We start from the raw sequence: 14,173 nt of genomic DNA, 5'->3' as shown, positions 1-14,173 counted from the left end.
ACAGAACCAACACACCATGACACGGAGGATTCAACACCCCCAGGACCTCCAGAACACCCCCAAACATACACCCCAATCCTTTTTCCTCACCAAAGACACCCAGGGCAGTGCACCACCTCCATTTACACTAAACAAAATGATGCCAGCTCTAGCCAGGGAGACCCTATCGACGAAGAAGAATCATCAATACCCAATAATTGGGTTCCCCAAGGATGGGGGTCAAATCCCCCCTCCTGCCCCCGCCTCGGTACACTAAGGGGAACCTCCCATAGACCACTGGACCGGCTCAGGATTTATAACAGCACATTGCTCACCCAGATGAAGGGAAGAAGCAAAAAAAACCCAAAGAAAGAATGTCTGAGCTGACCTAGGAATATTAGCCACCGCACCACACTGCACGTCATCACAAGAAGGATATTAAGGGAAACGACAGCGCTGCCTCAACAGAGAGGCAAACACTGCTTCCACATGAAAAACCCAACCACATCCAGGAGGACACCATATAAAACCATAGAATCATAGAAACATTACAGTACAGAAGGAGGTCATTCGGTCCATCTTGCCCATGCCAGCCCAAGGGCACTCAGGTGCCCTTTCTAATCACGCCTTCCTGCTCCCGGTCCATAAGCCCTGTAGCTCAAGGTGCAGATCCAGGACTTCCGGGTGCGGCGATGACCAGCTGAGTCGCACGTTTCGGCAGCTCCCTATGAAACGGACTTTTGGGCTCTTGATAGGAGCCCCAACGGCAATTTTGACGGCTAAAAACACTGTGCGGTAAACCAGGAGGGAATCCCCCCTGGATACGGATGGAAAAAGGAGGAGAGAGTGGCCAGATTGCAGTGGATCCTTTAGAACAGCGGCAAGGAAGGCAAGCAAAAACTAAGATGGCGTCGGAAGGTGGCAGTTTAACATGGGGCCCTGAACAACAAGAGTTCTTGAAATGCTGTGTGGAAGAGATAAAAAAGGAAATGAAGAAAGAGCTGTTGGCCCCGATACTACAGGCGATCGAAGGGCTAAAGGAGGAACAAAAGACCCAGGAGCGGGAGCTTCGGGTCGTGAAGGCAAAGGCAGCCGAGAATGAGGACGATATACAGGGCCTGGTGGTGAAGACGGAGACGCAGGAGGCACATCAGAAACGATGTGTGGAAAGGTTGGAGGCACTGGAAAACAACGCAAGGAGGAACAACCTGAGGATTCTTGGTCTTCCTGAAGGTGTGGAGGGAGCGGACGTCGGGGCATATGTGAGCACGATGCTGCACTCGTTAATGGGAGCGGAGGCCCCGGCGGGTCCGTTGGAGGTGGAGGGAGCATATCGAGTGATGGCGCGAGGACCGAGAGCAGGAGAAATTCCCAGAGCCATAGTGGTGAGATTCCTCTGTTTTAAGGATAGAGAAATGGTCCTTAGATGGGCGAAGAAAACTCGGAGCAGTAAATGGGAGAACGCGGTGATCCGCGTTTATCAAGACTGGAGTGCGGAGGTGGCGAGAAGGAGGGCGAGCTTTAATCGGGCCAAGGCGGTGCTTCATAAAAAGAAGATAAAATTTGGAATGCTGCAACCGGCAAGACTGTGGGTCACATATCGAGGGAGGCACCACTACTTTGAGACGGCGGATGAAGCGTGGACTTTTATTGTGGAAGAAAAACTGGAATGAGCGGGTTATTAAAAAGAACGTTTGAACAAAGTGGTGGGGCGAATGTGGGGGGCAAAGAGGGGTTTTATGCACTAATCCTGCGATGTGGTAACTTTTCTCTCTCCCACAGGTGGTGATGGGGGGAGGAGGGGAGGTGGAGGAGATGGGGCGTTGGCCATTGGGGGCGGGGCCAAGGGAGAAGCGCGGGCTTGGTTCCCGCGCTATGATAATCATGGCGGGAATAGAGAAGCAGGAAGGAGGGGGCGTCGCACGGTGCGAGCCGAGGTCACGGGGGGAAGCCGAGGTCAGCCAGAGTTTGCTGACTTCTGGGAGCAACATGGGGGGAGTAATTACGCTAGCGGGGGATCTAGCGGGGGGGGGGGGGGGGTGGGAGGGGGGAATTACTGGGTTGCTGCTGCTGGGGAGAGGGGGGAGCTGGTATGGGAGAGGATGGGCGGGGGGGCACCGCCTGGGGGAGATACAGCTGCGTGGGAACTGGATGAGGAGCTGGAAAAAGGTGATGGCTAATCGACAAGGGGGGGGGGTAGGAAGCCCCCCAACTCGGCTGATCACGTGGAACGTGAGAGGGCTGAACGGGCCGATAAAGAGGGCACGGGTACTCGCACACCTTAAGAAACTTAAGGCAGATGTGGTTATGTTACAGGAAACGCACCTGAAACTGATAGACCAGGTTAGGCTACGCAAAGGATGGGTGGGGCAGGTGTTCCATTCGGGGCTAGATGCGAAAAACAGGGGGGTGGCTATATTAGTGGGGAAGCGGGTAATGTTCGAGGCAAAGACTATAGTGGCGGATAACGGGGGCAGATACGTGATGGTGAGTGGCAAACTACAGGGGGAGACGGTGGTTTTGGCAAATGTATATGCCCCGAACTGGGATGATGCCAATTTTATGAGGCGGATGCTAGGACGCATTCCGGACCTAGAGATGGGAAAGCTGATAATGGGGGGAGATTTTAATACGGTGTTGGAACCAGGGCTGGATAGGTCGAAGTCCAGGACTGGAAGGAGGCCGGCAGCAGCCAAGGTGCTTAAAGATTTTATGGAGCAGATGGGAGGTGTAGACCCGTGGAGATTTAGCAGACCTAGGAGTAAGGAGTTCTCGTTTTTCTCCTATGTCCATAAAGTCTACTCGCGAATAGACTTTTTTGTGCTGGGTAGGGCATTGATCCCGAAGGTGAGGGGAACGGAGTATACGGCTATAGCCATTTCGGATCACGCTCCACACTGGGTGGACTTGGAGATAGGGGAGGAAACAGGAGGGCGCCCACCCTGGAGAATGGACATGGGACTAATGGCAGATGAGGGGGTGTGTCTAAGGGTGAGGGGGTGCATTGAAAAGTACTTGGAACTCAATGATAATGGGGAGGTCCAGGTGGGAGTGGTCTGGGAGGCGTTGAAGGCGGTGGTTAGAGGGGAGCTGATATCAATAAGGGCAAGCAGGAGAGTAAGGAACGGGAGCGGTTGCTGCAAGAACTTTTGAGGGTGGACAGACAATATGCGGAAGCACCGGAGGAGGGACTGTACAGGGAAAGGCAAAGGCTACATGTAGAATTTGACTTGCTGACTACAGGCACTGCAGAGGCACAATGGAGGAAGGCACAGGGTGTACAGTACGAATATGGGGAGAAGGCAAGCAGGTTGCTGGCACACCAATTGAGGAAAAGGGGAGCAGCGAGGGAAATAGGGGGAGTGAGGGATGAGGAAGGAGAGATGGAGCGGGGAGCGGAGAGAGTGAATGGAGTGTTCAAGACATTTTATAAAAAATTATATGAAGCTCAACCCCCGGATGGGAGGGAGAGAATGATGGGCTTCTTGGATCGGCTGGAATTTCCCAAGGTGGAAGAGCAGGAAAGGGTGGGACTGGGAGCACAGATCGAGGTAGAAGAAGTGGTGAAAGGAATTAGGAGCATGCAGGCGGGAAAGGCCCCGGGACCGGATGGATTCCCAGTCGAATTCTATAGAAAATATGTGGACTTGCTCGCCCCGGTACTGACGAGGACCTTTAATGAGGCAAAGGAAAGGGGACAACTGCCCCCGACTATGTCTGAAGCAACAATATCGCTTCTCTTAAAGAAGGAAAAGGACCCGCTACAATGCGGGTCCTATAGACCTATTTCCCTCCTAAATGTAGATGCCAAGGTCCTGGCCAAGGTAATGGCAATGAGAATAGAGGAATGTGTCCCGGGGGTGGTCCACGAGGACCAAACTGGGTTTGTGAAGGGGAGACAGCTGAACACGAATATACGGAGGTTGTTAGGGGTAATGATGATGGCCCCACCAGAGGGAGAAACAGAGATAGTAGTGGCGATGGATGCCGAGAAAGCCTTTGATAGAGTGGAGTGGGATTATTTGTGGGAGGTGTTGAGGAGATTTGGTTTTGGAGAGGGGTATGTTAGATGGGTGCAGCTGTTGTATAGGGCCCCAGTGGCGAGCGTGGTCACGAATGGACGGGGATCTGCATATTTTCGGCTCCATAGAGGGACAAGGCAGGGATGCCCTCTGTCCCCATTATTGTTTGCACTGGCGATTGAGCCCCTGGCGATAGCGTTGAGGGGTTCCAAGAAGTGGAGGGGAGTACTTAGGGGAGGAGAAGAGCACCGGGTATCTTTGTATGCGGACGATTTGCTACTATACGTGGCGGACCCGGCGGAGGGGATGCCAGAAATAATGCGGATACTTGGGGAGTTTGGGGATTTTTCAGGGTATAAATTGAACATGGGGAAAAGTGAGTTGTTTGTGGTGCATCCAGGGGAGCAGAGTAGAGAAATAGAGGACCTACCGCTGAGGAAGGTAACAAGGGACTTTCGTTACCTGGGGATCCAGATAGCTAAGAATTGGGGCACATTACACAGGTTAAATTTAACACGGTTGGTGGAACAGATGGAGGAGGATTTCAAGAGATGGGATATGGTATCCCTGTCAATGGCAGGGAGGGTGCAGGCGGTTAAGATGGTGGTCCTCCCGAGATTCCTCTTTGTGTTTCAGTGCCTCCCGGTGGTGTTCACGAAGGCTTTTTTTAAAAGGATTGAAAAGAGCATCATGGGTTTTGTGTGGGCCGGGAAGACCCCGAGAGTGAGGAAGGGATTCTTACAGCGTAGCAGGGATAGGGGGGGGCTGGCACTACCGAGCCTAAGTGAGTATTATTGGGCCGCTAATATTTCAATGGTGAGTAAGTGGATGGGAGAGGAGGAGGGAGCGGCGTGGAAGAGATTAGAGAGGGCGTCCTGTAGGGGGACTAGCCTACAGGCTATGGTGACAGCCCCATTGCCGTTCTCACCGAGGAACTACACCACAAGCCCGGTGGTGGTGGCTACACTGAAGATTTGGGGACAGTGGAGACGGCATAGGGGAAAGACTGGAGCCTTGGGGGGGGTCCCCGATAAGAAACAACCATAGGTTTGCCCCGGGGGGAATGGATGGGGGATATGGAATGTGGCAAAGAGCAGGAATAACGCAACTGAAAGATCTGTTTGTGGATGGGAAGTTCGCGAGTCTGGGAGCGCTGACCGAGAAATATTGCCCCAAGGGAATGTATTCAGGTATATGCAACTGAGGGCTTTTGCGAGGCAACAGGTGAGGGAATTCCCGCAGCTCCCGACACAAGAGGTGCAGGACAGAGTGATCTCAAAGACATGGGTGGGGGATGGTAAGGTGTCAGATATGTATAGGGAAATGAGGGACGAAGGGGAGACTATGGTAGATGAACTAAAAGGGAAATGGGAAGAAGAGCTTGGGGAGGAGATCGAGGAGGGGCTGTGGGCAGATGCCCTAAGCAGGGTAAACTCGTCGTCCTCGTGTGCCAGGCTAAGCCTGATTCAGTTTAAGGTATTACACAGGGCACATATGACTGGAGCATGGCTCAGTAAATTTTTTGGGGTGGAGGATAGGTGTGCGAGGTGCTCGAGAAGCCCAGCGAATCATACCCATATGTTTTGGTCATGCCCGGCACTACAGAGGTTTTGGATGGGGGTGACAAAGGTGCTTTCAAAAGTAGTAGGAGTCCGGGTCGAACCAAGCTGGGGGTTGGCTATATTTGGGGTTGCACAAGAGCCGGGAGTGCAGGAGGCGAGAGAGGCCGATGTTTTGGCCTTTGCGTCCCTAGTAGCCCGGCGCAGGATATTGCTAATGTGGAAAGAAGCCAAGCCCCCGGGGGTGGAGACCTGGATAAATGACATGGCGGGGTTTATAAAGCTAGAGCGGATTAAGTTCGTCCTAAGGGGGTCGGCTCAAGGGTTCACCAGGCGGTGGCAACCGTTCGTCGAATACCTCGCAGAAAGATAGACGGAATGGGAAAAAGAAGGCAGCAGCAGCAGCCCAGGATCGGGGGGGGGGGGGGGGGGGGGGGGGGGGGAAGAGGAGGAGGAGGAACCAGAAGGACTCTCAGGGTTGTTAATATATACTGTATAGTATGTATAGGTCGTTGCTACAGATAATTATATATTGGACTGTTAAATTATATTTTTGGAGAGTGTTACTTGTGACATGGCAGTTGCCAATTAGGGCTAGTTTTCATTTTTGTTATTTATTATTTATTCATTTTTTGTTTATAAAATAGGTCATTGTTATTTGTGTTGTTATAATATTGTGTAAAGGATGCACAATGTACTGTGTTGGTTGACCAAAAATTTTCAGTAAAATATTTAATTTTAAAAAAAAGGTGCAGATCCAGGTACTTCTTAAAAGAGTTTAGGGTCTCTGCCTCCACCACCAATTCGGGCAGCGAATTCCAGACTCTCACTACCCTCTGCGTAAAAAGGTTCTTCCTCATGTCCCCTTTGCACCTTCTGCCACTTATCTTGAATCTATGTCCCCTGGTTCTAGAATTCTCCACCAAGGGAAACAACTTTATCCTGTCCACCCCATCGTTTCTCCTCATCATTTTGTACAACTCAATTAAGTCACCCCTCAACCTTCTTTGTTCCAAGGAAAATAACCCCAGCTTATCCAATCTCCCCTCGTAGCCACACTTTTCTAGCCCTGCAACATTCTTGTAAACCTCTTAAGAGGAGGTAAACAACTTGGAGGACGGGGACCTAACTCCCCCATCCAACCCACCCCCGCGCAAGGGAAGGGCTCCAACAATGTAGAGGAATGGCAAACAGTCTCCCTCTTCAATGAATCAATCAAGGATTTAAAAAAAATATAAATGTAGAGTACCCAATTCATTTTTTACAATTAAGGGGCAATTTAGCGTGGCCAGTCCACCTACCCTGCCTATCTTCGGGTTGAGGGCGAAACCCATGCAAACACAGGGAGAATGTTCAAACTCCACACGGACAGTGACCCAGAGCCAGGATCCAATTTGGGACCTCAGCACCGTTAGGCAGCAATGCTAACCACTGTGATGCCCATAAATCAATCAAGGATTGACCAAACCCACCTTGGCAAGCACCACCACTCAATTTCTCCTATTCTAAAAGCTCTAAAGAAAAAATTTCAACACCAAGGAAAAGTCAGAAGAAACCCAGTCCTCCCCAGGACATTGCACTGTAAATTCTATGATAATCTACCTGGGCCGTCAAAAGGAGACAAGCACGGATTCTTAAATTCAAAATAACAAAACACAAAATAAAGACTTCATACGATTAGCACTAACTGCGGGACTATGCTCAATCTCAGTGAGGATTTAACTAACCCTACCACCCAACCGCACACCAACCATCCACCCCCTGTTGAGGCTCCACCCATCTTCATTATAAATGAGAGAAGGGGTGTCCAAAGAGCACTCACTTCCCAGAACTGCAAGAATTACAGCACATAATTTTTTTTTAAAAGAGTAAAAGTGTGCACAAACCACATTCCACATAATCAACTCAACATGCTTTTGCCACAACAGGCTAAGAGGCGACTCGCCCTCGTGCTCACGCATCGCACACTCTTGCAGGAGAAAAGATAACAATAAATAATCAACAACATAATCACAAGGGAGTAATGTCCAAGATAATTGAAGAATTGAAGGATAACAATGTTGTGCAAAAAGGCCAAAGCCATGACAGGATTATCAAACACTCCTCAGGATCTCTCAAGGGTAACAATGAATTAAGCACCTTCACTTCCACCATGCCGCTGCACTGATGCCAAGCGATCCACAGGCTAGGCCCCGGTCGTGTGTGTGTGTGTGTGTGTGGGTGGGGCGCACACGATTGGCCACCTTTAACCTCTTAGAATGAGCATAAGCATAGAGTACAATCAATATAGGGCCAGTGGTCAGGGGCCCAACTGACCCTGGGCCTCGAAGTCCGGATACAGATATGTGTTCTACCGAACCTGATATGCCCAGCCTCCAGATCAAGATTACAGGGCAGCCAATTTTCAAACTCAATCGGGAACTCACTTCCCACTTCTAGCCAGGGACCGGGATCATGGACACTCCTTGTCCGACCTCCCGAACTCGTCAGGATAGATGACAGATCATGCAGCAGGATCTCAATGAATTGAAGGAAGACCCTTAACGGGGTAACAAATCAGGAAGTGATTCCCAATCCTCAGCCATATTAGTGAAACTAACAAAAATCACAACTCTGTTTGATGTGGTCCAGGAGCTGTCAATCAAATCGTGATGTTTAGAAACATTGGGGTTAGTTTCGGCTGACCACTTTAAAGTCAACCATGAAGGGGGATGAATGGAACAATGATGACAGCTGGGTGTGTATAGAAGCTGTCAATCACAGCTGTTTGCAAATTCTGTATCAAAGAGAATTGAATGAATTACTTGCAGTTCAAAGATCTGAGGGCGTTTAAACCCAACTGACTGGTTTTCTCTTTCCAGGAATTGACAGGTGCTGCCACCTGTGCCTGAACCAGCAAGTGTATTGCACAGGTGAGTATTAAAGCAGTGATATTTTCCCCTGCCTCTGTCTGGACTGCTCTCTAGCTTCTGGACAGAGGTTTTTCTTCTGAGGGGTATTTTCAGACAGGGATCTCTCTTCTCGGGGAGGCCTTCCAGACAGGGGTCTGTGTGGGAGTTCTTTATTTAGGGAGTCATGGACCGGGGTTGCATTATGTGGGGGTTGGGGGGGGTTCTTGAATTAGGGGGTCTCTGCTGGGGGTGGGCAGGTCTTGCATTGCGTGGGAGGGGTGGCCCTCCAATGGACTTGGGATGCAACTCCCTTAAAGAGTTACACCCTTGGCCCACCGCGGGGTCCAACACGTCAGGTACACACTTGTCAGGACCTGCTCCAATTTGTGCCCACAAGATTTCCGGCCCAGAGGACTGCAGAGTCACAAGGGCCCGGAGAATATGATGCAAATGGGTCTTAATCCTCCCGCTGGCATGGGGTGTGAAACTCGATCCCGATGCAGCGGGGGACCGAAGCAACGGAAACGGATCAGTGCCATTCAGCCCCCCCCCCCCCCCCCCGCATCAGGATCTCCGCTACTGGCGACATGCGGCGGTGAATCCAGCTCCATGTCCCCCCTCCCCATCCATGCAAAATGTTTAAGAGGTAACTACAGTCAAATTGTGTCACCAACCTAAATTAATACAATCATCAAAAGGCTTTGTCAGTCATCTTCAAGGTTAGATGCTTTAGAGTGGAAGCAATCCACATAATGCAAGTTGTAGGATTACTTTAGTCATAAGCATGATTGACAATGACTGTTTCTTAAATAAGGTTTTGTGTTATTTAAATCTACTTGGTCTTGGTAACTGTTTTAGGGGTACTTGTATGGATTCTTTCACATCAGAAGGTATTCAGATGTTCTTGGGAGTTCAGAAGTGGGCTTGAAACTAAAACCAAAAGGCAATAGGGATGATCCTAACCACCAGTACATTACGTGACTGGGAGACTCAGTGGAGAAAGCGATACCAGTTGAGCCCAGCTTCATAGATTCTTACTGGATCCAATCAAATTATTACCGTGTCGATCCTTTCCCCAGCTTCATTGATGTCTTATGTTCAGCACCTTGGGATGTTTTACGACGTTAAAGATGTTGTGTACTGTCATGTGAGGGTACCTTTAAAACATGGATGTTTAAGCAATGTACCTTTAAGAAAACAGTGATGTCAGAGAGTGGGTGGAGCTGGGCTCTAGGTCAGCCATTTTGGCAAGTTTTTAGTTTCAGTTTAAAAACAGCTTGTGCGTGTCTGTGTGTTTCCCGAGAGCTGCAAGTTTAAAAAGAGCTTGGGAGTGTCTGTGTTTGCAGGGAGCTGGATCTCTGACATAAAAGACCATCTCTGGATCATTTGGGTGATTTAAACTTATAATAGTGAAGCCTTTAACCTGATGTGATACTGTTTAAAGGTGTTAAGTCTCTTGGAAGTTTGAAGGAACATTTTAAGGAATTATTTACTGTTGCAATATTTTCTGAGTTATCTTTGAAGTAAGGGGTGTTAAGTGATCCAATGTTTATTTAAGATGTTAAGTTGAGTTTAAAAACGCACGTGTTTTGTGTTTAAAAACCCACGTGTCCATAATATAATCCCACACCTAGGGAAAAAGCCGAGTGCTAGGAAAAGCAACAAATACATTAAAGGGTGAGGTTGGTTGAACTCCATGATACATTTGGGGTTCTGAAAACGCCTCACCCATAACAATACATACAAGCTCTCGTTCCAATGCATCACAGCATTGGGCAATATGACATTTGGAAACCTCCCAGTTTCAATTAGGCCACTTTATAAACCTCTCAAATATTATGTAAATGACAAGAGGATTTAATTCAACCTGCCAACATGTGATCTATAGATAAAATGCAGCATGCACGAGACCTTTCCATTTTTATTCTGTAAATTAAGGAGACCTGTATTTTGCAACACTCTGGCCGGGATTTTCCACGTAACCCGCCACTGGCTGGCGATGGGATCTTCTAGTCCCTCCGTTGTCAGCAGGGTTTTCCATGGAATGCATCCCTCGCCACCGGGAAACGCGCGGCGGGGGTGCAGCTTCTGGCGGGACCGGAAGACCGTGCGGCGTGAACGGCCGGACAATTCTGGCCGTTGTAATTATTTGTTTGCTGGAATGTTCGTAATTTATTTTAATGATCTTTTAGAATCATAGAATCTCTACAATGCAGAAGGAGGCCATTCGGCCCAGATAATCTGCACCAACCCTCTGAAAGAGCACCCTTTCTTGGCCCACTACCCCACCCAATCCACCTAACCTGCACATCTTTCGACTGTGGGAGAAAACCGGGGCACCCCAAGAAAACCCACGCAGACACGGGGAGGAAGTGCAAACTCCACAGACACTTGTCCAAGGCCGGAATTGAACCCGGGTCCCTGGCGCTGTGAGGCAACAGCTAACCACTGTGCCACCGTGCCACTCCATTATGATTGCTTGCATAGCCATAATTTAGCAGATGTGGACATGATAATTTTTTAATAAACCAATTATCTGTCTGAGACAATACCCAAGCAGAAGTGAACGTTCATTCTATTTCATCTCTTTGCACTCAGCACAGGTAGAAGCAGAGGTTTAGGGGGTTTGTCCATTTTCTTGGCTGAAGGTACACCTAGTGGCGGGGAACATAGAACATACAGTGCAGAAGGAGGCCATTCGGCCCATCGAGTCTGCACCGACCCACTTAAGCCCCCACTTCCCCCCTATCCCCGTAACCCAATACCCCTCCAAACCTTTTTTTGGGGTCACTAAGGGCAATTTATTATGGCCAATCCACCTAACCTGCACGTCTTTGGACTGCGGGAGGAAACCGGAGCATCCAGAGGAAACCCACGCAGACACAGGGAGAACGTGCAGACTCCACACAGACAGTGACCCAGCGGGGAATCGAACCTGGGACCCTGGCGCTGTGAAGCCACAGTGCTACCGTGCTGGAACATAGGGAAGGGAAAGATCAGATTGTTTCTAGAAATACATAATGTTTTTGTTTATCTTGGAAGCTCCAACAGTAGGAGATGGGTCCATGCTCATAAAGTCCACAATAACCTGATAATCTGAGCTAAGCCCACTGTCATGGCAAGAATCCAGGTGTCGTCCCATTATAAAAAAGGCCATAGGGATGATAGTTGCTTCAAATAGCACATCAGCTTAGTTGCTGACTATTAGGGCAGCATTAGCTTAAAGCAAGAAATTAAAGTACCTGCAATAGAATCACTGTTAATTTTGACATAGAGAATTAATTCATTTAAAAACAAGGAACACTTACTCCAGCTGGTAAACTCCCATTTCATCTCCACGTAGAAATCAGAAGTCTGTTAAGAAAATGTTTTAAATGGGTGGGGGTTAGGCGCATATGTATGAAGGATTGCAGAGCGTATTAAAATTAAAAAGGTGTATTAAAATAAAATAAAAAGTTGAGTCCTCATGTATGGAATTCAACATCTAAGAGGCCTGAACTAGTTAATATTACAATTTAACATAATATTCAGCAGATTAAAAAACAATCTTTTACTTAAGTGGTAACTGCTGAGAGATCGTCAAGGGAACCAACTAAGAGATGAGATTGAGCCAATAGAGTGCCAAAGTTAATTGAGCCCTTTATCCTATTCTCAGTTATTTTTAAGTACGTAGATTTTTTTTTGAAAGGGAAGAAAATAGTAAGTCAGGAAGTGAGGGACATTATTGCTGAGAAATTGACTAATTTATCTTTGTGGCATGAAGTGTTCCTAGGTTAGATTGAGCAGGAGTTCAGAATCACAGAATTATACAGTGCAGAAGAGGCCCTTCGGCCCATCGAGTCTGCACCGACACATGAAAAACACCTCTCCACCTACCAAATCCCATTTGCCAGCAGTTGGCCCATAGCCTTGAATATTATGACACGTTAAGTGCTCATTTAGGTACTTTTTAAAGGATGTGAGGCAAACCGTCTCTACCACCTTCCCAGGCAGTGCGTTCCAGATCGTCACCATCCTCTGGGTAAATATTGTTCCCTCAAATCCTCCCTAAACCTCCTGCCCCTCACCTTGAACTTGTGGCCCCTCGTAACTGACCCTTCAACTAAGGGGAACAGCTGCTCCCCTCATAATCTTGTACACCTCCATCAGTCGCCCCTCACCAGTTACCAGTCAAGCTTCCCCCATACAAACCCACAACACTGAATTTCATAATAAATACTTTACATTATTGTGCAATATTACCACTTTCCCAGACTGGCAACCTTTATAATTTTGCTGCAAGTATTTAAATGATGCAATTTTTATTCATGTCTACCCATGGTGCAATTCAATTTGCTAAATTTAGCCAAAGGTTAAAAGTCTGTGCTGAATTTTAATCTCCACAATATGACTGGCATTAAACTGAAAAAAAAGAGTAGTGCCCTTTTTAAATATTATTTTCTCAAACATGGGATATGGGCATTGAGGGCAAGACCAACATGTATTGCTCTTCCCTAGTTACATTTTAGCAGGTGGTGGTGAGCCGCCATTTGAACTACTGCAGTCCATGGGCAGCACGGTAGCACAAGTGGATAGCACTGCTGCTTCACAGCGCCAGGGTCCCAGGTTCGATTCCCCGCTGGGTCACTGTCTGTGCGGAGTCTGCACGTTCTCCCCGTGTCTGCGTGGGTTTCCTCCGGGTACTCCGGTTTCCTCCCACAGTCCAAAGACGTGCAGGTTAGGTGGATTGGCCATAATAAATTTCCCTTAGTGACCAAAAAAAAGGTTAGGAGGGGTTATTGGGTTATGGAGATAGGGTGGAAGTGAGGGCTTAAGTGGGTCGGTGCAGACTCGATGGGCCGAATGGCCTCCTTCTGCACTGTATGTTCTATGTGGTGTAGGTACATCCACAGTGCGGTTAGATAGGGAGTTTCCAGGATACTATTCCATTGATAATGAAAGAATACTGATAAATTTCCAAACCAGGATGGTATGTGGTTTGCAGGTGGTGTTCCCAAGGACCCGTTGCCTTTTGCTGTTCTAGGCAATTGAGGTTGCAGATTTGAGAGGTGGTGACGAAGAAGCCTTGACAAGTGATATCCATCTTTCACAAGCAATATCTCTTAAAACAGACAGATAGGTTTCTGAGCGAAGTGTAGAAAGGCAATAAGGGCAATCCTAGACTGAGTGCTTCAAGTCAGTGTGCTAGATTCAGAGGACTCAATTAATCCAAACTGGGAACGATCGACGAGGAAACACAATGCACAAGTTTAATATTACAAAGATAGGGTGGAAACTAAGCAGCATTGTTGCTAAATACAGTTACAATTATTTTATTCTGCAATGTTTCTTATGATATAAACTGGAGTTGAGCCAGACAAATCAGGAAAATCCCCAGAAGGTGCAAGACTGACATCTCAGTAGTTGAGATTAAATTCTGAACAAATTAATGTTCCGAATTTAATTTGGACACAGTTTAAACGATATATCTTGGTTGAGTGACCTTTATCATCTCTGAAAATGTATACTTATGATGCTAAAGCTTCAATGCAAGAGCAGTCTTACCTTCTGTATCCTGTTGAGGAGTTCTGGAACTCCATTCAGTTGTGAATTTATTCGATTGTAATCTCGATACTGAAGGATTTTCTCCAACAGCTCAGGATCTCCAGTGCTGACTGCCTCTTGTAGAACTGACGAGGATGAAGTGTTAAACCAATTATTAGCAATTGAGAATGTGCTTACA

The 14,173-nt window shown here is 47.9% G+C and overlaps 1 protein-coding gene across 1 annotated transcript in view; it reads right to left on the bottom strand.

Annotated features, from left to right (window-relative positions):
* The window catches only part of ankrd13a (ankyrin repeat domain 13A), a 65,596-nt gene that overhangs the window by 43,788 nt on the left and 7,635 nt on the right, over positions 1–14,173 (bottom strand). Inside the window, exons 3-4 of the mRNA XM_072481625.1 lie at positions 13,996–14,120; positions 11,760–11,805 (exon numbers count right to left, since the gene is read on the bottom strand). Of these exons, the coding sequence (XP_072337726.1) occupies positions 11,760–11,805; positions 13,996–14,120 (171 nt within the window). The remainder of the gene's footprint in view (positions 1–11,759; positions 11,806–13,995; positions 14,121–14,173) is intronic.

The sequence above is a fragment of the Scyliorhinus torazame genome, chromosome 1 (genome assembly GCF_047496885.1).
Source record: "Scyliorhinus torazame isolate Kashiwa2021f chromosome 1, sScyTor2.1, whole genome shotgun sequence".
In the NCBI taxonomy this organism is placed as follows: Eukaryota; Metazoa; Chordata; class Chondrichthyes; order Carcharhiniformes; family Scyliorhinidae; genus Scyliorhinus; species Scyliorhinus torazame.
Note: the sequence above shows the minus strand (reverse complement) of the source record. Positions and strands in the feature narration are given on the sequence as shown.